Here is a 25,720-nt window from a genome sequence, read left to right on the forward strand (position 1 = left end):
CTGGCTGCGGAATTCTGTATACGTTGTAGTTTTTTCATAACAGATAGAGATGATCCATGGTAGAGGCTATTGGCATAATCCAGTTTGGATAATACAAGTGAGATAGTAGCTTGCACCTTGTGTGGAAATCCGAGGTGAGGGAAAATGCGTCGTAAAGTCTTTAAGGTGATGAAGCTTGTGCGTGCTAATTTGTCTACTTGGGCATTCAAAGTTAGTTTGGAATCCATGGTGATTCCTAGGTTTTTCACTTCCTTGGATAATTGAGGAGGTGGTCCGAGATCGTCAGGCCAGCCGCACAGAGGGTCATAATGTTTCCAGTCACCACATGTGAGTATTTCAGTTTTGGAGGTATTTAGTTTGAGATGGCTCCAGGTCATCCACTGATCAACGGCTCTGAGGCAACTGAAGATTTGAGAGTTTTCAATGTTTTTGGGGTCTTCTAATTGAAGTAGTATTTGTGTGTCATCTGCATAATTGTAGCATGTGAGATGGAAATCATTGATCAGTTCTGGTAAAGATATCATGTAGATGTTAAAAAGCAAAGGTGAGATGATTGACCCTTGGTGGACCCCTGTTTTTGTGAGGTAGGGTTCGGATGAGAAGGGGGGGTGAGTGGATGATATTTGTTCTTTTTTGGAGATAGGAAGTAATCCAGTCGAGCGCAATCCCTTGTATGCCGGCTTCGTGGAGTCTTTGAGTTAGGGTGTCATGGTCAACTGTATCAAAGGCAGCTGAGAGGTCCAAGAGAAGTAGTGCAGCAACTCCATTTCGGTCAACTGTGTTTTTAAGATCGTCCCAGATTGCCATGAGTGCCGATTCAGTGCTTCTTCCTGTGCGGAATCCAGTTTGGAAGTCTGAAAGTATAGAGTTGTCTTCAATGAATTGTGACATCTGGGCGAATGCTGCTCTTTCTATCAATTTGCCCAGGAAAAGTCCATTTGTGATAGGTCTGTAGTTGTTTGGGTCTTGCGGGTCTAGATTTGTTTTCTTTAATAATGGTCGTATGTATGCCTTTTTCAGGTCTGTAGGAAAAGTTCCTGAAGTTAAAGAGTTGTTGATGATTCTTCTTACAGGTCTGGCAGCGGAAGTAGATAGCAGGATGTTCTTGAAGATCTGTGGTGGGCAAGGGTCAGAAGGGCAACCAGAAGGTCTGCTTGCTTTGACTAAATCCATAAATTCATCCTGGGATATTTGTTTGAAGGACTGTAGAGGTTGGGATGGTTTATTCTTAAAGGGTATTTTAGTAAAGGGGTTGGTGCTGATGGTTTTCTTCTGTTTTAAATAGGAGTCCAGTGTGTCTGCCTTGGTTGTGTAGTGAGTTGCCAATTTGTTTGTGAAATCTTGAGTGGTGGGATGACTTCCTTCCATGCATGTGGGTTTTCGAAATTCATTGAGAATTTTGTAAAATTCCTTGGTTGTAGATTGAGCATTTAGAATTCTGTCTGAGTAGTATCTTTTTTTAGCTTTTTTGATTGATGATTTGTATATCCTGTTAAGTTTGTGTAGCTGCAGTTTGTCTTGACTGTTGTTTGTTTTGAGCCAGGTCCGCTGCAACTTTCTGATTTGTTTTTTAATCTTTTTAAGTTCTGTGTTTCTCCAAGGTGTTGGTTTTCTTTTGTCATGTTTAGTTTTTCTGAGTGGTATTAGGACATCAAAAGCTTCCTGTAGCCACTCATAAAGTTTAGGTATAGAATTGATTGTATCTAGATCTGTCTTTGCTGTTAGTTGTGTTTCTAAGTGATCTAACCCTAGCCAATCCGATTTCTAAACCCTAATTTAGCCAATTAGTGGGAGACCCAGCCCTAATCTCCAGTCACAGCCCTATTTCCTGACCCCCAATCACAGCCCCAGCCCTAGAACCAACAGCCAATCAGAAACCCAGCCCTATCCACCAATCACAGCCCTAGAAACCAACAGCCAATCAGAAACCCAGCCCTATCCACCAATCACAGCCCTAGAAACCAACAGCCAATCAGAATCCCAGCCCTATCCACCAATCACAGCCCTAGAAACCAACAGCCAATCAGAATCCCCAGCCCTATCCACCAATCACAGCCCTAGAACCAACAGCCAATCAGAATCCCAGCCCTATCCACCAATCACAGCCCTAGAACCCAACAGCCAATCAGAATCCCCAGCCCTATCCACCAATCACAGCCCTAGAACCAACAGCCAATCAGAATCCCAGCCCTATCCACCAATCACAGCCCTAGAACCAACAGCCAATCAGAATCCCCAGCCCTATCCACCAATCACAGCCCTAGAAACAAACAGCCAATCAGAATCCCAGCCCTATCCACCAATCACAGCCCTAGAAACAAAACAGCCAATCAGAATCCCAGCCCTATCCACCAATCATAAATGCATCCCTGGAGCTAGCAACCAATGAAACACCATCTCCCAAAAGAACCTATCATAACAGCATGTGCAACAACCACGAGGAACCTATATAAGGAGCAAGTTAACTAAAGTCCAGTCCCTGGGGCCTGGGGGGGGCTACTGGTGCTCTATTCAGTATCTCCTTGGATACAGACAGGCTGAATCCACACTTTCAAGCTAGCAGAGTCTACTTTTCAGGTAAGGGGGAGATTGTTTAAGAGACAAACACTGCAATAGTTCTGGGCGCACACTCTAAAAATCGGGCTTTTTAAGGCAAAAAAGACAGGGGGGCAGACAGCTTGTAAGCACAGTTTAAATCACACAAACAGATTAAAAAACAGTCTCCTAAAACCACACTCTGAAAGGTCTATGTAGTCTTTTTTACTAAGAATAGGGGTGAAAAAAAGGGGGGTGGGGGGGGGGGGAGCCACTAAACTAGCAAGGGAATTCACACAGTCACAGCAAAAAAACGATTTTGAAACAAACACCACTTTAAAAGAGGCCAAGCTGCCTGAAAAACACAGAGAGTCCACAGTAAAACAAACACTGTTTGAACAATTAATACTATTTGACTAGAAAATATCTTTGGGCTCCTTACCTAGGTCTCTTTGCAATCCTTGAACACTGGGCTGTATCAGGACACAGGAGAGAATGCACAGAGGAACACAAAATGGAGGTGCCTGTCTTTGGCCTTCCCTCCACAAACTTAAGGAGCCAGAGCAGGTGGGGGGGGGGGCGGGCCTCAGGTGCAGCAGAGACTCAGGGAGCCAATCAGCTAAGTCCAGTCCCTGGGGCCTGGGGGGGGCTACTGGTGCTCTATTCAGTATCTCCTTGGATACAGACAGGCTGAATCCACACTTTCAAGCTAGCAGAGTCTACTTTTCAGGTAAGGGGGAGATTGTTTAAGAGACAAACACTGCAATAGTTCAATAAAGCCGACGACATCATCACCCCGCACCTCCAGACCATCATCAACTCCTCGTTTTCGTCTGCTACCTTCCCCGAAAGCTGGAAACACGCTGAAGTCAACGCCCTACTGAAGAAACCTACGGCTGACCCAAGCGACCTGAAGAACTTCCGCCCCATCTCGCTCCGCCCCTTCCCTGCCAAAGTCATAGAGAAGACCGTCAACAAGCAGCTTACCAACTTCCTTGAAGACAACAACCTTCTCGACCCCTCTCAATCCGGATTCCGAGCCAACCACAGTACTGAAACCGCCCTCATCTCAGTCACAGATGACATCAGAACCCTGATGGACAACGGTGAAACAGTCGCCCTCATCCTCCTCGATCTCTCGGCTGCCTTCGACACCGTCTGTCACCGCACCCAAATAACCCGCCTCTGCTCCACCGGGATCCAAGGCCAGGCCCTGGACTGGATCGCCTCCTTCCTCTCCAACCGCTCTCAAAGAGTCTACCTCCCACCTTTTCGCTCAGACCCCACCGAGATCATCTGCGGCATCCCACAAGGCTCCTCGCTCAGCCCGACACTCTTCAATGTCTACATGAGCCCCCTCGCCGACATCGTACGCAAGCACAGCATCATCATCACCTCCTACGCCGACGACACTCAACTTATACTCTCCCTCACCAAGGACCCCACCAGCGCAAAGACCAACCTGCAAGATGGTATGAAGGACGTCGCAGATTGGATGAGACTCAGCCGTCTGAAACTGAACTCCGACAAAACGGAAGTCCTCATCCTCGGTAACACTCCGACCGCCTGGGACGACTCCTGGTGGCCCACGGCCCTTGGCACCGCACCGACCCCCTCAGACCACGCTCGCAACCTCGGCTTCATCTTGGACCCACTTCTCACCATGACCAAACAAGTCAACGCCGTGTCCTCCTCCTGCTTCCTCACCCTCTGCATGCTCTGGAAGATCTTACGCTGGATCCCCGCCGACACCAGAAAGACCGTGACCCACGCCCTCGTCACGAGCCGCCTGGACTACGGCAACACCCTATACGCAGGAACCACCACAAAACTCCAGAAACGTCTGCAACAAATTCAAAACGCCTCCGCCCGCCTCGACATACCCCGCAACAGCCACATCTCCGCCCACCTGAGACACCTGCATTGGCTTCCCGTCAGCAAAAGGATCACCTTCCGACTCCTCACCCACGAACACAAAGCCCTCTACAACAAGGGACCAGAACACCTCAACCGCCGCCTCAGCTTCTACGCCCCCACCCGTCTTCTCCGCTCCACCAGCCTCGCTCTCACCGCCGTCCCTCGCATCCGCCGCTCCACAGCGGGTGGGAGGTCCTTCTCCTACCTGGCGGCCAAGACTTGGAACACCCTCCCCACCATCCTCAGGACCACCCAGGACCACTCCGTATTCCGGAAACTCCTCAAGACCTGGCTCTTCGAGCAGCAGTAACCCCTTCCCCCTAGCGCCTTGAGACCCGCACGGGTGAGTAGCGTGCTTTATAAATGTTAATGATTTGATTTGATTTGATTATACAATATAGGGCTTGTAATCTGCCCGTTGCAGAGTCTATGTCACGCTATTTTGCTACATCCTGAATGGCCAGCAAAGGCCATGCGTCACTTCCGTTCCTTTCTCTGGCACAGGGATCAAGCACAGATTGATTACACTTAATTGGTGTCCGTTCGCTGATCGTGCCTTGATTGAAGTGCTTTTTTTTTTTTTTTTTTTTTACCCATTTTGCTGCTTTCCCCTTCCACCACTTATCCATGTAGCTGTCCCCTTTGTCCCTACCCTTCTGTTCTTGCTTACTTATACCAGCCACCTCGCCCAGTCTATCCATGCTTGCCGATCCTGCTCTTTAACCTGAAAATAAAAAGCACTATGACGCGGAACCAGCGCCGGCCCGGTCATAGCACTTTTTTGATAACTTTAATTTTAGCCATGCTGCACAGCCATGTTGCTGTACAACATGCCTAAAATGCATTGACGAAGTGAATAGGTCTTGTGTAGCTGAGACCTATTGGTTTTATCAATGCTTTTTTGACAGGGACGACTGAACACAGGTAGAGGCAAGACTTTATTTGTTCCAGCGCAGTATTTGTCAACAGTCACAAGGAAAAACTATTTTATTTAGCACAGAAGATTGTTTGAAATATTTGCATTTAATTCCTGTTAGTCACACGTTGTATGTCTTCTCTTTGTTAGACAGTACTGTTAATCAAGTCATTCTGTGACCCTTGGTCGACTGGAGTGTAGTCCTGCTTTTATGTTTGTGGAACATCCTCAGTTTGGGCTCTTTTAGTATGCAGCAATCCCCAATAACACAGCACTTGCAAACAAGGCATAACTGTGTGAAGCAACAAATCCCTAGCAGCACTATACACCATAACACATTATATTAAACAATGTGGCACAAAACAAAACATAAGACAGCATGCCACACAGAGTAGCCCAACAGGAATAACACTGCGCCACAGTCAAGAAAGCACTATATGTATATATATATATATATATATATATATATATATATATATATATATAATACAACACAACGAAACACAGCATAAGACTACACAAAGCACACCACATACCATAAAACAGCACAAATTATTGTGTCATACAAACTAAAGTAACACAGTAAAATATAACATATCATGGAGCCGCATAGGAAAACACCACATCACATAGAACTTAAGATAAAACATGACATCATATTGTGAGTGGTTAGCAGTTTCCTAGATACTGACTCACTGCAGATGTCCCTGAAACTTAATTGATTTTATGTACTCTCCCAAAACAAACCAGCACACTGAAAAAATGCCTCATCCTCTCCCTTCTTTCCCCACTTTCACTATATTCTCCTTGGTTATCACTTCAACTCTGCCTTGGCCCCCCCACCTGCTTTCGTCACTGGCCCCCTATTGCTCCTCCACTTTTCATCCATGGCCCTCCTTTTCGACTGTCCTTTTGCCACTCCTTTTATTACAGTCTCTTTGTCTGATCCCCCACTTACTGTGCTTGTCTTTTTTCAACAGGCTCCCTGTGTCGTCTGCCCTCCACCTGCTCAGACTTTCATCACAAGATCCATTTCACTCCTTTTTCCCTCATTTTGTCTCCATGCTTTTATTTTTATCACAACTGCCTGTCATATCGTCCTCTACAACTTCTTTCATTACAGACTCCCTATAACTCTTCTTTCATCATGTGCTTCCTGTCTCTCTCACATCTCCCCTTTCAGCACATGGGTCCAGCCTTCCCTCTCATCCACCAGCTTTTATTTTCATCAAGGGGGGTCCATGGGTCTATTCTCTCACCTGCTCCTCCTTTCATCACAGGCTCCTTCGCTGATGTCACGCATTCTCTTTCGGTCTTTTCTTAGGCTCCCTGTGTTGTCTGTTTTCCACCTGCTGCTCCTTACATCACAAGATCCAGTTCTCCCCTTTCTTTCTCCTTTTCTCTCTATGCCTTTATTCCACTTACAGCTCTGTCCCTCTTCTCCTCCCCTGTGTCTTCTTTATTACAGATTGCATCTTTTCTTCTTCTCCTTCTTTCATTACGTGCTCAGTGTTTCTCCAGTACTCGCCTTTCACCACATGATTCAAGTCTGCCTTCTCATCCACCAGCTTTTCCTTTTATCAAGGGGGTCCTTTGATCTGCTCTCCACCCTGCTCCGCCTTTCGTCAAGTCTCCCTGTTGGCCCACTTTACTACTGCTTGGCAAACACACACTTTCAGGGGCCTGGAAGGCTATTGTATTTTTAAGGTCGAGCGTGCAAGTGATCTGACCCCTGGTGTAATCTCGCTGTGGGCTTTTAACCATGCCCATCGCTTTAGTTGGTGCATGGGCTTGCCTTTTAAAATTAGCTTCATTTCATTTGTGAAAGGCATGCGTACAGCATGCCTTTTCTGGTGTTTAGCCTTCCTCTAGAGCACTAGTAAACCACTCAAACATACAAGTCTCAATTTTTTCTGCATGGTTTCTGGACTACTTTTTCTTTTTATTTCCTAAGCAGCGCGATCATGCTGGGCAGTAGTCGAGCGCTTTGCATGACATCAACCCTGTTACATGGGTAATTGCATAACTGCAGATACCTTTAACTGCGAGCGAACTTCCGTTTCCTTTTGTGTGCTCCTTCACACTCATGCTCATGGCGTGGCACTAAGTCGGCTCGCTTGTGTAAAACTATTACTTTTCATTTTCAATTTAGGTGGCAAGAAAAGTCCGCTTAGGACTTTTTAATAATTATAGCTCTATATCGAACAAATAAGAGACCCATTGCATTGCAAGTGATTGTTAATATATGGTTTGGGCTCCCCCCAGCGTCACTATTGGTAATCTACATTTGCACTGTTTTCTAACACTTTCTAAGCCTATTGCTGTTTACTAGTGAATAGAATTAGTGTATTACTTACCTCCTATTGGAGGTTTGCCCTTCTAGTATTTTTTGGTATTGAGTGACCAAAAATAAAGCACCTTTATTTTTTGTACAACTGAGTGTTTTCTTTCATGTGTGTAAGTGCTGTGTGACTACACTGGCTTTGCATGTCTCCTAGATAAGCCTTGGCTGCTCATCCACAGCTAACTCTAGAGAGCCTGGCTTCCAGACACTGCCCACACTTCACTAAGAGGGGATACCTGGACCTGGTATAAGGTGCCCACCACACACCAGACCAGCTTCCTACATCTTGTAGGACTGCTGTTACCACTGCTCGTTAGTCACAGTATTCTCAGTATGAAATCTGACATTTTTTTTTTTTTTTTTAGAGGTTGCAATTATAGCGCTGCACCGAAAATGCATAGGTTCTACATCCGAAATAGTGTCTGTCCTTTGCAAACTGGTCGTATTTACCACGCGTGGAAGAGTAGACTGAATACAAGCTGCTCATTTTTATCAGGGACAGAGTCCGCCTCAAACTTTACCATTGCTCTCCCTCCAGTGGTTCCTGGAGGAGGATGTTTTACATCACAAAAATCTATATCTACCTATGACACCACTCGTTTGGTTTCAGTTTTAAGATGAAAACGAAAAGGTGATTTTTTTCATTTCGTTCGGAAAAAAAACCCCTATCAAAGTACTTCTTTAAAGCCATCAACCAAAAAAACAATGCTTTTGCCGTTTGCGGTTGGGTCAAAAATCGAGAGCAAAAAATAAAATAAACAAAAAACAAAAAAAAGGGATGTGTGATATTTTCTGTGTGCTTTGAAAACTCTTTCAACATTTAGCTCACACCTACTGCCGAGTTCACTGTGCGATGAGATGCCGTGCCTAGCAGCATTCACAAGACAGGAACACCTCTCTAGTCACTCGAGAACATGCTTCCCTGGCACACAATGCGGTTAAAAGGTCTAAATAAATGCGATAATGCAATATATTTACATATACTGCTCACGTATTTATATGGCATGCTTTCTTCGGAGCAGCAGTTATGATCCTAAATTCTAATGCAGTACCCTCTTTTTGAGTAGTTCTATTCCAGCAAGGATACTGGCATCCTTACAACCTCTGTGCTGTATTTCACTGAGCACTAAATTCGTCTTGCCGGCCCAGTCAAAGCATTTATTTTCGACAACTGCTAAAACACTGGATGAATTTGTAACACTTAATGATTCACCATAGCATTAAGTAAATATATCGAGGGATATAAGATGCAGCCATGTAGTCTAAGAAAAAGAATTTCACTTTTGTGGGACATACATTTAAATAGTGTTAATCGTTAACCCTGATTGGTAAGGGCTCAATAGAAGATTAAAACAACAAAATAAAGGAATGAAATCAGGAAATAAACACATCTCACATACAAAAGTCAGAAAAAGTAGGCAAAGTTAAAGATAAAGAAACTGATGAAATGAAGCGATAATAGATCAGGACATCAAATCACAATGTAGTTTCAACATAATAAAAGGAAGGTATTGCCATGAAAAGAGACGTTTTACGTGCATTCAATGTCTTCAGTGAGAATGACCTGTGGACCTGTACGAAATCTGAAGACTATTTTCCAAATAGATTGGTTATTTTCCCCACACAAATAAAATATGAAAGCACAAGGCAAATAAGAATAAGTTTGAACTCAACAAGAGTGATTCAATTAAATTTACATTAGTTTTAAATGATCTTGGGAGTGACGGAACGCCTGTAGAGAATACGATGAGAAGGGCGATGAGACAGATTGTAATTCTACTAAATAATTCTAGATAGTACCAAAGCTCCAACAATGATCAGGTGTGAGAAAGGCATTCTTTTAGCCTGATTACCCCATTTCTGTTTTCCAACTGATGCTGGTGGTAACTGACTCCAACTGTGCCATGGGCTCTGCTAACCAAACCGAGTGCTCTGATTGAAAAGGTATACAGCAATTAGTTATAATTACAATTGGCAATGACAGATTCCTTTAAGTCCCTAGTATATAATAAGACAAGGGGATTCAAACTACCTGTAAGTCCCTAGTGTATAATAGGGCAGGGAGGTATAGAGGCCCAGCGGATTTGCTGCACTGGAAAGCGCGCCTCTGTGTGCCTGCTGTCATTTTTTCAAGGCAGCCCTGCCTTGCAGACTGTCTTTAAAAAGTAAAATGTGTGCAAATTTTATTTTGGTATTAAAGGTATTTACAACGTGATAATCTATGTTATTTTTACATATGTCACCACTATGGTCTCCCCTAGGTGCCTCAGGAGCAGGGTCCATTTAACTATAAGCAGGGACATAATAAAAGATGGTTTACATGCCCTGGTGAGTGAAAAACTGACCATTTTATTTTCCCCATTGTTGATACTTAGCTCAGTAGGCCAACATTGGAATTTTTCACATAAGTATAAATATTGCTAAGAAGGCACTAAATGTCATATTCAAGGTTTCAAAAGATTGATAATGATCAATTTAACAACTTGCCACTGTTCTATTTATCATAACTATTGCAAAAAAATAGGTTCTAATACTTTTTTTTTGTGAGCAAACATCCAGCCTACTAGTGGCTTCTCATGATTGATCAGCTTTAACAGGATTATCCAGGCTGCTTTGATGACGCAAGTGGCCTGCAGAGAGCAGAGGTTAACTGATTGGGGAGCTCTGTAGATGCAGAGCACAGGCCAGAAAAGGGGACTGGGTAAATCAGATTGGGCTCTAAAGAGAACAGAACAGAAAGAAATGCCAGCCAGGCCTAACCCGTCTTCCTGTACCCCTCCCCAGCCAGACGGCAGGCCAACAAATGGAATTTGCAGATGGTCTGGAGAGGGGGTGTTAATGGAAATTAGCCACACCAGTAGGCTGGTTTAGCCATGCCTTGCTCCTCTGGAGAAGAATCACCCATCTTGGAAATTTAAAGCAAGGTGCTTTGTGGGACATAAAAATGCCACACTTTGGAGGTAGCTGTCCTGCTTTTTGGGTGGCACCCTGTATCACATTGGACAGGGGTGACCCCTGCTGTCCCACTAGACCACTGAAATAATATGTGAGAGCTGCATAGCAACTCCGATCTGCCACTTGAAACTACAGGGAGAAGGACTGCCCTGCTGGAACCCTGGCCTGCACCCAAATGGCTGCTCTCTGAAGGACTGCTCCTGCCACCATACTGGGAACTATAGCCCTCAGGAATTTGCCTTGCTTCCAAATGGATTAGGGAGTGGACTCCCTGAAATCAACAGGTTACTAGAGCTTCCCTGCACCATCTCCCACAAGAAGTCCCCAGCCTGGAATTTTTACCCTGCGGACTTAAGGATTTGGCGACAGTGTGGGAATTGTAGTCCAAACTTCTAAGGACCATCTCACAGCCTCTAGACCCTTGGATTTGTGTTTTGGACCCTTAAGGGGAACTTTAGGAAGAAGTTCCAGAAGTTTGGAGAAGTGTGGAGCAACATTTAGAAAAAGGCTCCATAAGGTGACCAGCCTTTCGACGAGAGTCAATCCGCCACCACTCCACGACCCAGCCTGAATTTCATGTATGTCCCGCTAAAGCTCCAGATCTTTTCCCTGTCACTGAGATTTACAGGATGTGACCAGGGCCCTGCAGGAAAACAAGCAGACTATGTTGCATCGGATCACAGCCTGATCAGGAGCCTCGCCAGACAATGACAGAAAAAGCTCCAGAAAAACAACTAAGTCCGAAGGTAAAACTTTGACCAAGGCCTCCCGCTCAGTGTACATGAGCAAGGCTTCATTGTGGTCGGTCTCAAAATGTGACTTGGTCCCGATCTAGGGCGACCAAATGTCCTCTATTGGCGCTATTGGCTTTCAAGCACTAGAAAGCAAATTTTTTTTATTTAAGTTTAAAAATTCATATCACAGGTTCCCTACATTGGATTTTTGTTGTTTTAGTGTCACTTGAAAGATAAAATTATTTCCTATTCTTATAAATTGGTGTGGGATTTCTGTGTGTTGTGTCTTGCTTATTTACTGTATTGGTGTTTTTAAATGCTTTACATACCTGGCTCCTGAGTTAAGCCTGCCTGCTCGCAGCCAGCTACCAAGGGTTGAGTCAGGGGCTAATGTATTGAAACCTTGACTGGACCTTACATTGGGGTGGTGGCCATATTGCTAGAGATAGGTGCAAACTTATCCCTGCTAATTACCCATCCTCCAACATCAGCTAATTGGAAGTGGATATCACAGAATGGCTTCCTTAAAAAAAAAAAATGAATAAATAAATAAATGAATGGTACATGTTGTATCCAACGGCACACTTTCAGATAGAGTGAATGCTAGGATTGAGGACTGAGTGACGTGCTGCTCTGGATAGTCATTTTCGCTAGAGCCCAGCCATACTCTGGAAGTCTTACCTCTGATTCTTGACCTGTCCCTTCCCTGGCTGTGACGTGTTTTTTCACACTCTTTCTGATCCCGCTGTCTGTCGGTTGACGTTCTGAAGACACAAAGTCCATGTAATGGTGACAGTGCCAGGTCTTTGATCCTGCATAGAAACCTATGGAAATGGTAAACAAACACAGCTACCGACTAGTTATGCATTGAAATGGGGGAAGCAAACACCTTTAAAAAACAGGACATTAACCTTTGTTGAACTTAGATACTTATCTACCCTTACATTGCATTAGGAGGCAGTGTTACTCAGAAGCCCATTATCGTTTGCAAACGTGGCCTAGTCTCTTTTTTTGTCTTCAGCTTAGATACCACAAAAAAAATCAATAGCAGAAGGGCCGAAACTAGCTTGTTGAAGAGGGGGCAATAAACAATGTAAGTCTGTTACTCCATTATGTTAAGTAATTTGTCTATCCAGTACGTTTACTTTTAAACTCAGCACTCTGTTAGACTGTCCCAACACACTGTGGATTATTCCCGTTTTTAAGGAAAGTTCAATCTATTGACCCCAATAGTGAATGCTTGTGTTATTATGTTGCTGCCTTTTATTTTGCAGTTTTGGAATTCCCAGAGAATGAAACATTAAACAGGTCATACTGAAGGCTAGTTGAAGTGAATGTTAAGGACTTACTTGTGCATTTTGGGGAGTGTGAATGGTACACTGTAGGTAGAAGTCTGACATCAATGCCAAATGGTCACAACCCTAAAAGCTTAGGTATTTGCTTAAACCACTTAACCACGGTTGATATGTAGTGATGTCAATGGGATACAAATGTGTGATATCTCCAGTGTGGTGACTTAATGGTCTTGTGATCAGGATTTATGTGCATATCACAGTGTGGGATGGGCCTGCTGTTTACTTCCATTCTACATCCGGCTAGAAATTACCCAGGGGCGGAACAAGATGAGAGGATGGGGTAGTTAGCTCCTAGTCCTGTGTGGCATACTTCCTTCTAAGTAGGAGTGGGTGAAATTGACTTTTAGTCGTCAATGGTAAGCGGATGAGAAACTGCGGGCAAGTTCACCATTTCCATGCCGCCTTTCGTGGACGTGAAAAAGAGGGAAATGCAGGAGAAATCCCCTGAGGAACAAGAATTCCTGATTCCAGGCATGGAGGAATAGGAAGAACAAGGAATTCTTGTGCGGCCCAGCGATGTCAGAGGCTGGCCATTGTGATTATTTTACTGAAAATTACCTTTAGTTGATTCCAGGGATGGACCACGACAATGTTCTTCAAAGGAAGAATCAGGGAGGGGAGTAAGCCTCCCAGTAAGACACTGCGGGTAGGTGCTGTACACAGACATTCTAGCTGAGGAAGTTACTTTGAAGTGCTAGGAAATTTACTTACCTTAATGTAGTTTGTGTTAAGGTAACTACATTGTGCAGCACCTCTCAGTGCTTCAAAAAGCAACTCTGCTTTTCATTTTTTTTTTATTTCACACAGCAGCAAACCAAGTCGAATTCTAGTCTGCAGGTGATATATATATATATATATATATATATATATAAAGAAACTTGTGCTTTGCTTTCTGTGCAGAACTTCACCACATATCCCTATCCTAAGTCTGAGGTTTAGCTTTCTTGGTTTTGAATTGGTGGTGAGAGATTTAACTGACTGCACATGGTTGAGGGAATTATTCTGTGTTATGCACCCGCATACGAAGAAAGTAACCATTACAAAACCGATACTCTTGTAGGGTCTAAGGTTGATGTAATGTAGGATCACAATCTTTTATTTGCCTATGATAAGGGTGCACAATGCTTTCTGGAAAGCTTAATTTCAAAGGAGAACATACTAAAAAACAACACAAAGATATCAGTTTTCATCGAGAACAGGACTCTACACTATGCTTGTCATAGGATGCTGCACAATATAAGAGGAGCACAACAGAAAGCATGAATTGGCCTGGCTCCTAGATACAACATTATCTGGTTGTATTGGACCTAGACTTACTAATAAGTGTGGCCACCTCACATGCCAAAAGGGCCAGATTGCTTTCTAACAAACAATTCGAGAGAAGGAAACCTTGAATTAATCTCAGCCACTGGCAATCACTCAGCTCGCAATCCAGTCAAATGTTTTTCACCCCGTGTGCCTCTACAGAAAGACCATGTGCTAATTTTTTCCAGCTCCATTATAAACAATCCAGCCCAAACTGCCAGCCACGACCCCTGTGGATGGGAACACAATCAACCCCAGATCAGTTTCGGACTTTTTAGGTCTTGACAGCGTGGTATAGGCAGAGACCTCTGGCTGAGTGAGCATGGGACCCCTACATGGGTGTACCCGTTGCACTTAGGCCATCGAGAAGTACCAAAATGATGGAAATAATTCTTGACTCAATCTTAGCCACTCGTGAGGCCGCATGCCGCTTCTTGGCACATAATACGGATCTATACATAGCCATTGCAGGTAAAGGTCGTTATACCGTATAGAGATTTTGTTCACAGAACCTTAAGTGAGATTGTATCATCTGGGGAAGCAGGTATATTTGAATTCTCCAGGAGACCGTAAGAAATGGGTGTAGTGCTGTAGCATCCCCCACTAGAATGAGCCTATCCGCTTGTGCCAGGAATCCTCACTTGGTAACAAAAAGAGATGTACAACAGTAATGATCAATTGAATAAACAGACATCATTCACAGTAGAGCAGTGAGATTATAACAAGGCAGCAGGACCACGATCAATAAAGAAAAACAAACTGGGTGATCATCACATGCAGCGCGGACCTGGACCCCGTGCAGTAGCCTCAACCTGTCACTTCCCACAAAAGAGGGCCACCTAAGAAGGTGAGCCCGCTTGCTCTGCAGGATAGGTGCTAAGGGAGAAGGGCATGAGGACTGCATCACAAGGTGTGGCACCCCCAAGGGCTGTGAGCTTATGGAGGAAGTGTATCGTATCCACCTTGAATGGGGTGCCCATGAGGAGCCTACTGAAAAGCTAATGACAAGGGGCATTTCAGAAGCCTTCTGGCCTCTTCATACCAAAGTAGCGTGCTCTCCAAATCAGTCCAAAAATGAACCCTTCAATGTCAGGCAGATTGTGCTGGGGGAGTGTGGGCTTTCCAAAGGCAAGGTATGGAAAACAGCACCAGTAGAAGGACTAAACCTAGGAAATGGGTGTAGGAATAGGCCAAGGGCACAGGCTTCCAAGTAGCAAGGATCACGGTTTCCCAAAAGATTATGCAGGCGATCTGTAACAGATGTCTAGAAGTGTGGCAGCAATGGGCACACCCAGAACATTTGATGCATGCCAGCTTCAAAAAGATGACATTAAGGACACAGGGAGTCACTTAATCTTTTTGGGATAGGTATGCTCTGTGAAGTTTATGGAACTGAATTCGTTTATAGTGGGCATTAAGGGATACCGGAAGGAGGTGAGCGAGTACTCGGTTCCAGTCTGCATGATCTAGGTCCATTCCAAAGTGTTTCCCCTCGAGCTTGCAGGGTGCTTAATGGGAACCATGCATACACACCTAGTACTCTGCGCAGCCATTTAATGCCATGTTGACCCCTGTCCATAGTGTGCAATGTCTAGAGAATTTTATGCATGGATGGCTCAATTAATGTTATGTGCCATCTGTGCAGCAGCGTGAAAATGAGTGCATTGTAAGTCAGGAAGTGTCCTTGAGGTATCTGGTGTTGATTGGGAAGCTCTTCAGAAACGATGAAGGAGCCTTCCTGGAAAAGGTCATCAAGGGCTCTAACCCTTAAGTATGCCACTGCTTAAGGTTACAGAGTGCAAGAACATGGTCAGCATGCATCAGGCAGAGTAGTGGGACGGCCAGTGTACATAAAGAAGCCAAACTCATAAGACACACCTCTCTGCAAATGCAGATAAAAGCGACTCACAACAACCAAGAGGTGAGGCAAACCAAGGACTCTGATAGGCTAAACAGTTGTAAAATCTAGCCCACTGACCATGGCTCATGTTCAGAGGCAGTGTCATCATGCTTTGCACTAGCAAACCAGCCACAGAGCCATTGAAGTTTAGAAGCGATAATAGCGCTCAAAATTGGGAACCCTAAGTCCACCCGAATCAGTGGGACAGTGAAGATTTGCCAGTCCACAATGCAGCAGTATGTACACCAGATTAACTCAACAAAGATGGTCTAGGGCACAAAAAAGCCTTCTAAGAAGTGCAGCAGCAAACCTGCAAAGTCATAAAGCAAGCAAGGCTGCAAGCCTAACTGATAAAGGCAATGTGCCTCTGAATGACAGCTTGCTAGGGAGCACTGTTACTGCATGAACAGATTCCCACCCAACAAGTCTGTTCAGAGTGGTGTATGTGTATTCCTAGGTAACGGAAAGTATGTTGCTGCTAGCTGAGAGGCCTGCGGCCCAAGTCAAAGGGTAATGGTGGAGTTGAGGAGCAGAGCATGAACAGAGAATCTTTCTGCCATTTGATGCGCAAGCCTGAAATCTGGTAGGAGTCAAGGCGGGCTTGCGCAATATCCAAACAATCTGCATATGCATCTTTCATGTACAGCAACATGTCGTCCGCGTATAGGAGCACTGCGCATGTTCCATCTCCCATGGGAATGCCCCAGTCCACTCCTCTGTAATACAGTCTCACAGCAAATGGCTCGATGGCCAGGGCAAAAAGTAACAGATACAGGAGCAGCCATGTCTAGTTTGTCTATGAAACATAACAAGGGCTGAGATATGGGGACCTGTATGAACTAGAGCCGAAGGGCACATGTAAAGTAGCTGAATGAGTTTAAGCTTAACTTCTCCAGACCCCATGTGCCTAAAAAGGTCAAGGTCAAAACAGTATTCCTTAGTAAGGAAATCAAATGCTTTTTTGAGGTCTAGGACCAGGCAAGGCGACCTAGGAAAAACTCAGGGTGCAAATACTATAACCCAGAACAGTCATCAAATGTTCAGGAACGTGGTTCTCCCTGGAACAGAAACATGTTGGTCACGATGGACTAACTGTGGTAAGAGAGGTAGTAAGTTATCTGCTAATACCCTACTTAAGATCTTACAGTAGGCAGTAAGGATTGCCCATGGGCAATAAGAGGCAATCTCCCCAGCATCCTTAACCAGTTTAGGAATGGAAACCAAGAAAGCTTCACAGAGCAAAGGGGGAACAAGAACTTCTATAGTAGCCATCACATACAATCAATCAAGCCTCAGAGCAGACTTATAAAACTCTACAGGAAGGGAGAGACCATCTGGATAAACTGCACTGAAATGGGAGGGCATCTGTAGGTGAGACGAATAAAGCGTTTGTGGTAGCTAGAGACAGCTTTGTGGACATTGCACTCTGTCAAAAGTAAGTCATCAGACATAGTTTTAATGAAGGTAATGTTAACGCTGAATTTTACTAGTAAATATTCATGTATGCTGAATGTTAAATCTACATAGAAAATGAATATAGAGAAATACACAACTTTGAAAAGGTGGGTACTTGAGTGACCACCAATGATCACGAATGGCTTTATTAATTGCTTATTAATGGTAAAATGTCATGCTCATATTAATATAGTAGTATGTTCTATTAATGGTCATGTATTATGTATTTGCTTTATTAATCGTAGGCCTTAAGTTAGCGAGGTCTTCGGCCTAGGTGCACAGCCTCATGTTAAGTTGCACTGTTTAAATGATTCACACAAAATGGCTGCTTAGAGAATTAAACTTGCGTTTTTCCACTGCGTATGCTAGTAACTAAATCTTCTTTTTCATGAGAACTGCTTGCTAGAATACGCTGTAGTAGCTATTGATACTTTGTAAAGTTTGTGTGTGTGTGAAAGCAATGTTCCCAAGAACTAACAATGGATGCACTGACTGAAGTACAAGATGAAACAATAATGCTACCTGACGAGTCCGACGATAGGAACAGGAGAAGAGGAGCCAATCAAGACAGATTAGCTGTATCTTAGATCTGAAGTTCTAGTTTGATTGGACTAGACGTAAACGTATGATTCTTTGACCAATAGCAACGTGGGAAGATGTCCTAAGAAATCTAACTCAGCCAGACTGTACTGAGAGGAGAGATCCACTTCTTTCCTAGCCGTCCTGAGATGAGATGTGCTCACTTTTTCCAAAACGTTTACTGACAAGTGTCAGTACAATTATTCCCATTCCTGAGACATTTCTATCTTTAACTTTATTGCTATGTTCCAATGCTGACCAAACTGATTTCCAATTGACGAAGACAGTTGCAGCTCACTGAACCATACTGAGGCAAGGTATGACTATATTACTGATTGACATGTCTATTTGCTTTTGCCCTTTGGTGCCAACCACTGATTTGTTAAGGCCATAGCTAGATGTTTTTCCAAATTTGTGTTGATTAAATTGTTTAGCATGAAGTCCAAACATGCAATTCTAATCAGAATGTTAGTTAGGAGACTCACAGAAGATGTATGCTAAATATTAACAACAGTTGATGTATTTTCTTTGCTGAACCTAAATGTATGCTATTTCTATTGCGTAGTTATTCTTGCTACCGATTTGTACTGTGGCTCTAGAACGTGTAGTGATCCACCCACTGATTAAAGTGAGATTCTTTAGAGGAATCGGTCAACCGGTACTGTTTGTGTGTTTATCATTTGATTTTGAAACTAAGTTACGTGATATTAGCATTGTTAACATAGGGAAATAAACATTCTAATTTTACATAAAGGTGTGGTTATTCATGGCCAAGGGGCCATGATGTGTTGGAATTACTGACTCACAAGAATATTGATCCTATTGATTGAGAATTGTTATTGATTAATATTGTAATTGAGTCTTGTGATGGGAATTACTCCAAGCACAGACAAAAGGTCCATCAAACTTCTAAAGCGTCCCCTTACAAATTAATTGAAGAAAAGCCAAATAAAGGTCAGACGCGCTAACAGTAATCAAGTGTTACATGTTATTGTGCTGAATCAGTGTTGGGGGGGGGGGGGGGGGGGGAGTATAATGCCAGCAATCAGAGGAAGAAGGAGAATCATGTGTGCCTAGCTGCTGATCTGTCGTAATAAAAATAGAAGGTGCCTGAGGCCAACAGAAAAAAAAAAGTGATGGGCAGGGAGCAAACAGCTCTCAGTCCAAACAGTGAAGACTATGTATAGAATGTTCTAAGAGGGTGGCATGTGTATACAGCCGTCAATCGATATGAAGATGCCAAAACAACACTGACAGCCCTGGCATAAAGAAAGGGTAACACCCATCACTCAGGCATGGTATTAAGAGGCTTGCTGCTGGGCAGTGTGTCACTGCCCCAAAGGGGGGCGAGAGGGTAATGAAATATTTAAGAGTGAAGTTAGGGTTCTGAAAGAGGTGCTTGCAGCACTGGATGTAAAGCAATCAAAGCAGATCATCCACTGTTTTGGTGGAGGGGGGCTGCAAGCTCAGAACAGAAAATTGTGAGGAAACAGAGTCAGTGTCACTGGAAGAGTCCATGTGTTCACAGTCTAAAGACTTTCAGGAGCCTCAACAGCTGTTTGTTTAACCCTCTGCCTGGCTCTCGAAAGGAGCTGTGTCCCCCCCCCCCCCCCTCTATCCCCCTCACCCCCTGGGCTGCGTCCCTCCTGGGCAGATGTTGTGGTGTGCCATGTGGGTCTCTTTCTTGTGTATCGCTGGTGTGTCCATTTTCATCCTTCCACCAAGAACTCAAGGGCAATAGTGAAGAATTGTTCAGTCCAGTCCCAGGCAGTCCTGGGTTCTTCAAAAATGTGATTTACTCATGGTTCTGGTACCACGTTTTGCTGGAAACAAAAGGGAGTGCTTCAAACCCAGTTCTCATAGATTGCGCTTCACTTAAGTTAAAGATGCTCTTGGATGATGGACTGCTACTTTATAGTCTGGAATCAGCACTATGCCCTTAGCCAGAAGTGACTGTTATGCAGAGATTAGCTTTCAAAATAGAGAGAATTGCTCAATTGTAGCCAATATATAATCTTGTTTCTCTGCCATAGCTGGCTGTGAAAGGAGGGCAGACGCACCTCCTGATTGGGGCACAGATGCCAAGCGTATGGAGTCTTATGGCATGTCGGTCAATTCTCCCCATTGTCAAAGAGGTCACATTGCCCCAGTCTAGGTGCACCAAACATGAGTAAACTCTGCTGGTGGAGCACCAGGAGCAGATACGCTGGTGGAGGCACTTTGCACGCAATTGTTGGACACCGCAACCAGCCATGCTATGAGCAGTTCACTTCAAGGAGTTGAATTTGGATGAATAAACGCAACATAGTGCAGTCCAAACTAAGAAGGATCCAGGGAGCGAGGGACGGAGAAGCAAAAAAACTGCCTCTATTGTGAGCTGTATAGACGGAATAAAGTTCAGAACTGTCCACAATCGTGTTGCATCATACAAGTTCACCAGCTAAGAAGTATACCAAATCAGGAAGAGGGAGTACCCAAGAGCAGCAAATGATGGGGGAGGGTAGGGTGATGGGGGAGGGTAGGGTGAGGAGGGAGGTTAGGGCAGGGGGAGTGAGGAAATTTAGTTCCCAATCATTACTGGTACGTACCACGTCAGCTCAGGTGGCTCGACCAAGCCATGTGTCCCGCTGATGTTGCTCTGGAAAGAGAGGGTGTCAATGGTCCCTATTACAGGTAAGGACCCACAGCTGTTCCTGTGGTGATTGCTTCAATGGTGCTTGCTGGGTCACAAATGCTCTCCTCTGCTCTGTGAGCCAGAGGGTCACCAGACCACCAGTGGGTCCGAGAGGGGCCAGCCAGTCAGCAGGATGCACATCAGGAGGGCTGCATCCTACTTACTGCCAAGCCACCACCTCCACACGCCTAACAAGCCGTGTGCAGGCCAACCAAACAGGGATGCAGCACAACCAACAGCAGTGGCTCAGGTCTGACCCCAGCAGGGTACAGGATGGCTGCAGTCTACCTCTGTTCCCATGCAGTTCTACAGTTTCTGGTCCACCAGAGGGCGTAGCCAAGCAACACCCCCCCCCCCGAGGGCAGGGCTCGAGTTCACGTGACAGAGAAAATCACACCAACATGGTAGGCTGCCCTACTGGAAAGTCCATCCCCAGAGTCGCCAGACCCCAGGTATTCTTACACTGGGGGGCAGAAATTGCAGGCCAATGAGGGAGGTTTTGTGGCAGCTGGTTGGGTTAGTAGGAGCATGGATAACAGGAGGATTAAGGGCCTGTCTAGCAGATTGTAAGATCTAACTGCCGGCCATCTTTGCACCACAAACCACACCCCTACAGTGACCTACCATATGCAAATCAGTCTTGGTCCTTCTCCAATTGGAAGGGTCCAACCTGAACTGCTAGGCCGGGTCTGTAAAATTCAAAACGTCTTTACCCTTAGACAGGGAAAATATTTCAGATTTTAAATGTCTATTTGAAGAAAAAAAACTCCTGAAGAAAGCCTAAAAGAAGTTATTTCCTCTTTGTAGACTACAGCCTTTGAGTCATCAAAACTAGATTTTTAGTCTTTGAACATCTCTGATGTTTTTAATGTGTTTTCTGAAGGTGGAAAAATGAATAACAAACTTATTCCCTGATCATCACCTATACCGCTACTTCAGGGAGAACCAAAAAAAAAAAAAAAGAAAGAAAGCAGAGTGATTCATCATTTAATTATTTTTTTTGTTGTGCCTTCGTGAACCGTCGACGACCAGTCAGTCTGGCTTTATTGAACATTACTGAGACCAGAAATTGTTAAAACATATGGGTGGATCGGATCTGACAGATCTTCTCTTTCAAATAAATATGACATACAAACTTTCCGAACCCAGAACTGTGACTGGGGGTGAGTGTTTGAAAAGTTTCAACACTCCGTCCATCATCCTTTTGTGTTGTTAAAGTTGCCCTAAGTGGGAAGGGTATGCTCAGACGTGGGTCCCATGCTCACTGTGCCACTGGATTCAAGCTAGCCTAGCTGATGAAGGGTGATACCCTGAAACTGGTCCTAGGATGCTTGTTTCTGGTCCAGGGAGGACCTGGCTTGGCAGTTCGGGCAGGACTGTTCCCATGGGGAACAGGGTCAAGACTGATTTGCATATGGCTGGGTCCAAACTGGGGTAGCATGGTAGGTGGTGCCTTGAAGCTACTGGCTTCGCTCACCTTAAGAATGCCTGCCATGCATTTTATAGAAATTCTCTTAAATGTCTTTCGAGGTCAAAATGACAAAAGTGTTTTGAAGGACATCAAAAATATTTAGAGCAGGTTATCGACCATGATTGAAACTTAAAGAGCAAATATCACTTCTCGTCAATTTTACTGCTCAAGTCTCACAGCAACACCCAAACATGTATTGAATATTGCGGGAACTACAGACGCAGACCAAAGTCATGCAGCACCATCGCTCTCCTTCAGCGTGAAGTTAATTCAGACTTACCTGGGGTTACGGCGGACCGTGAGCGCAGTTTTTTGGCCGATCTGATTTCGGTCATGAGACGTTCATGCAGACTTGGTTCTTGATGGGAAAGTTCCTTCAGTTTTCTCTCTGATGCCTGCGACAGGGAAAAGAATTCAAGTCTTCTACACCACAAAATTCGCAAATAGGTACAATACTGGTTGGCATTTACCACAGAAACCCCGTGCACGCAGCTGTTGGAGCATTTCCTTCAAGACCATGACAACTAACTCAATCACTTATTGATTGGCTGCTTCATAATCCTTCAACTACTCTAGCTCCATGAAACCATTGGTGTTCGTGCGGCTAATCAAGTTCTAATAATATCGTCATTGCCAACTAGATTTCTCGGCAGCATCTGTGCACTGCGCCTTCTTATTGCAATCTGTTGTTATCTGGTCCAAGGAAAGAGAGCAAAGGCCACCATTTCCAGAACGCAATAGTTTAATAATGAAATATCAGGTTGGCAAACTCGCATCCCAGTGACAAAGTGTCCTCGTTAACGCTTACAGTCTGGACTGGAACCCAGTGCCCTAATAAATAAGCCTTGACAAAGCCAGTAGCTCGATTTGTTTGGTAAGTGAAATGGGTAAACTTGAGAATGAGTAAACATTGGAATGGGTGCGTGCATGGATGAATTCGTGTTGTATTCATACATAATGCATGTTAAACAAGAGTGTGGATTAATGGTGTAGCACATAGAGAAATACTTTAATAAATCAGTGCATGAATGACGGATGCATTGATGAGCAAGTTCATTGATAATGCACACACGTTACTCGAATCCTCTGGGTCGAGTATTCAGCAAAAGGGATCTAGAATTATGCCGGTGCAAGTATTACACGTGTGCTGTCCATGTCAGTGCCATCAATGCTTGCAATATACAGAAAATTACTAAAATTATGCCAGTGCCAGCATAACTGAGTAGTTGGCGCCATTATGCCATTAATGCCAATAGCTCGACAAAACCCATCCTTTTCGCCATTGCCATTATTGTGCCAGTGATGGCTCCGCTTCCTCAAGAAATGCGTACATTAAACCAAAAATCGCCACCAATGCAGGCACGTCACCAACGATTCTCCTCTTTAAAAATCAATGACGTTTTAATTTTATGGCACTTCCATGTAATGCAGAGGCACTTATGTTTTTTTATTACTTTTCTAAATGCCTCAAATCTGTTGATTCCCCTTACCACAATACACTAATGTAACACAGCGATAAAAGCACATCACAATATCACCACGCCACAACAAAACCAAAACTAGAATAAGAATACAAAATACCCCATAAAAACACAGCCACCATGCAACACTTTTTACAACAAACAACTTGTTTTGTTCTGGCCTTGTACTGCATTGGTGTGTTTAGCCATTTTTAGTCTATTGTTTGGCTCTTGTATTATGCTACTGTTTTGCTTTTGTGTTGTTTTTATGGTACGGGGTCCGCATGGCCATGTGATATGTTCAAATCGTGATAGGAACTGTGGGTGTAGAGACCACTCTCCTTTGTATTTTGCCAGAGCACACTCGTAAAGGGCACGGGCTCCAGTTATCCCTTATGACCCAGTAATGTAAGCGGCTGTAAAGGGGAGCATGAACTTAGATTTTAAAAGGCATTGATAATACACGAGCAGTAAGCTGCACGAGGGACAAAACTACCACTGTGCACCATTGAGGAGCGAAACTATGGCTGTGCAGTAGTGTATACCTCCCGGAATGGAGGCATGTAGGAAGAAAGCCTTGTCCGCGAGGGAACAATGCCCACAGCACCATAATGTCAAATATTAAGAGTAAAGCATCTATTAGGCCCAGGCCCTGCCCCGTTGATTCCTTCCTTCATCAAGGTGAAGTTCCTGCTTTTCCATCTACAGCTGAGCCTCCATAAGGAAAACATTCCTAGCAAATTTAAAGGAAAATGTCAATTCTACTAAGGACACAGAGGCAACTGGGTTTCAGTAAAGAGAGTAAAGCCTAATCGAGCCTCAGGTCCTGGCACAGAACTGCGCATTTACCAGTATTGTTAACCCCTTCCTTAAGATTACAGGGTTCACGTAACGCGACCAGCATGAACATGGCTGGGGATATTGAGAAATGTAGACCCAGGCGCGTCATGCCTTCAGTAAGAGCATCTACTTTATTTTGTTCACGAATCTCCGACATGGTTCGTGCTTTTGTATTACCAACCTTAACATATGCTCTCTGTGCCTCCTGCAAGGCGGGTTAAAGGTTCTTTACTGCAGGTGAAATAAATATTGTTTAGCGTGTCGGGGTCACTCTCTAAAAAAAAGGATACCATTCATATTGTGGCCGTACCCATCATCTAGTGCACTGGAACTTTGTATTCTCTTGTTTAACAACTTACTGGGTAACCGTCCTTCACTTGATTTCTGCAAACCGGTCCTATTAATAAGGCGGCCCGATATCTTGCATCACCATGTAAATGTACATACGTGATAGAGACATACTGTCTCTATTAGTGCCAGATGTATTTCCTACTAATTAAATAACTAGAGGGGTGATGTTAATGTCCACTGATGTAGTCTCCAGGATCCCACACCCTCAATACCATGACCAGATATAGGGTGTCACCATAAATTTACATGATTAAACAAACAAAAAAATTCTGTCGATATAAATGATGGTATTGGAGGGATTTTTCTTTGAAAGGGGGGGCATGGACACATGAATAGGGTTTCCTTGAGCCTAACTGGGACCACAGAACGTCGTAACAAGCCCCTCATATCCACATTGTAGTGATAAACCCATCTCTGTTCCAATCTGAAAAGTGTGTTTGACGGGTCACAATTTCTAGGGGCTAGGTGTTCTATGACAAACCAGTCCTCAGTCCTAGCCTCATCTTTACAAAGTGGTGCATCATCTTGGTGGTTGTTTTTCTGCAACTGAAAATGCACCTCTGTTCAAACTATCACTGGTCTAGTCGTCATCCCGACGCAAGTACATATTATAATGTACACACGTTCTTAGTGTTGCAATTGCTGAAGTGTTTTTACGGCCCAAGGTGTTGCCAGTCTCAGATCCAGTTCTTTTGGCCAAGTGGCACACATTGCAATGCCCACAGGGAAAATATTTTGTCATCTGGGGCATATCTCAGAAGGTCCTTTGGCTCAGAGCATGTTGTGTGGTCCATGGAAATGTACGTACAAGCTGGTATCAAAGGCTGCTAGCTCTTTTGAAGGAAAATATAGGTTTCTCTAGATCTAATGGACCTGTATTCAGGAATCGCCAGTGTTTAATAATCCATTTCTTAATCTCATTTTGGAAA

At 44.2% G+C, this 25,720-nt stretch overlaps 1 protein-coding gene across 1 annotated transcript in view; it reads right to left on the bottom strand.

Annotated features, from left to right (window-relative positions):
* Window positions 1-25,720, bottom strand: part of LOC138247235 (protein spire homolog 1-like) — a 275,991-nt gene that overhangs the window by 147,641 nt on the left and 102,630 nt on the right. The window contains exons 8-9 of the mRNA XM_069201970.1: window positions 22,421-22,535; window positions 12,083-12,225 (exon numbers count right to left, since the gene is read on the bottom strand). Of these exons, the coding sequence (XP_069058071.1) occupies window positions 12,083-12,225; window positions 22,421-22,535 (258 nt within the window). The remainder of the gene's footprint in view (window positions 1-12,082; window positions 12,226-22,420; window positions 22,536-25,720) is intronic.

This window comes from Pleurodeles waltl, chromosome 7, assembly GCF_031143425.1.
Source record: "Pleurodeles waltl isolate 20211129_DDA chromosome 7, aPleWal1.hap1.20221129, whole genome shotgun sequence".
Taxonomy (NCBI): domain Eukaryota; kingdom Metazoa; phylum Chordata; class Amphibia; order Caudata; family Salamandridae; genus Pleurodeles; species Pleurodeles waltl.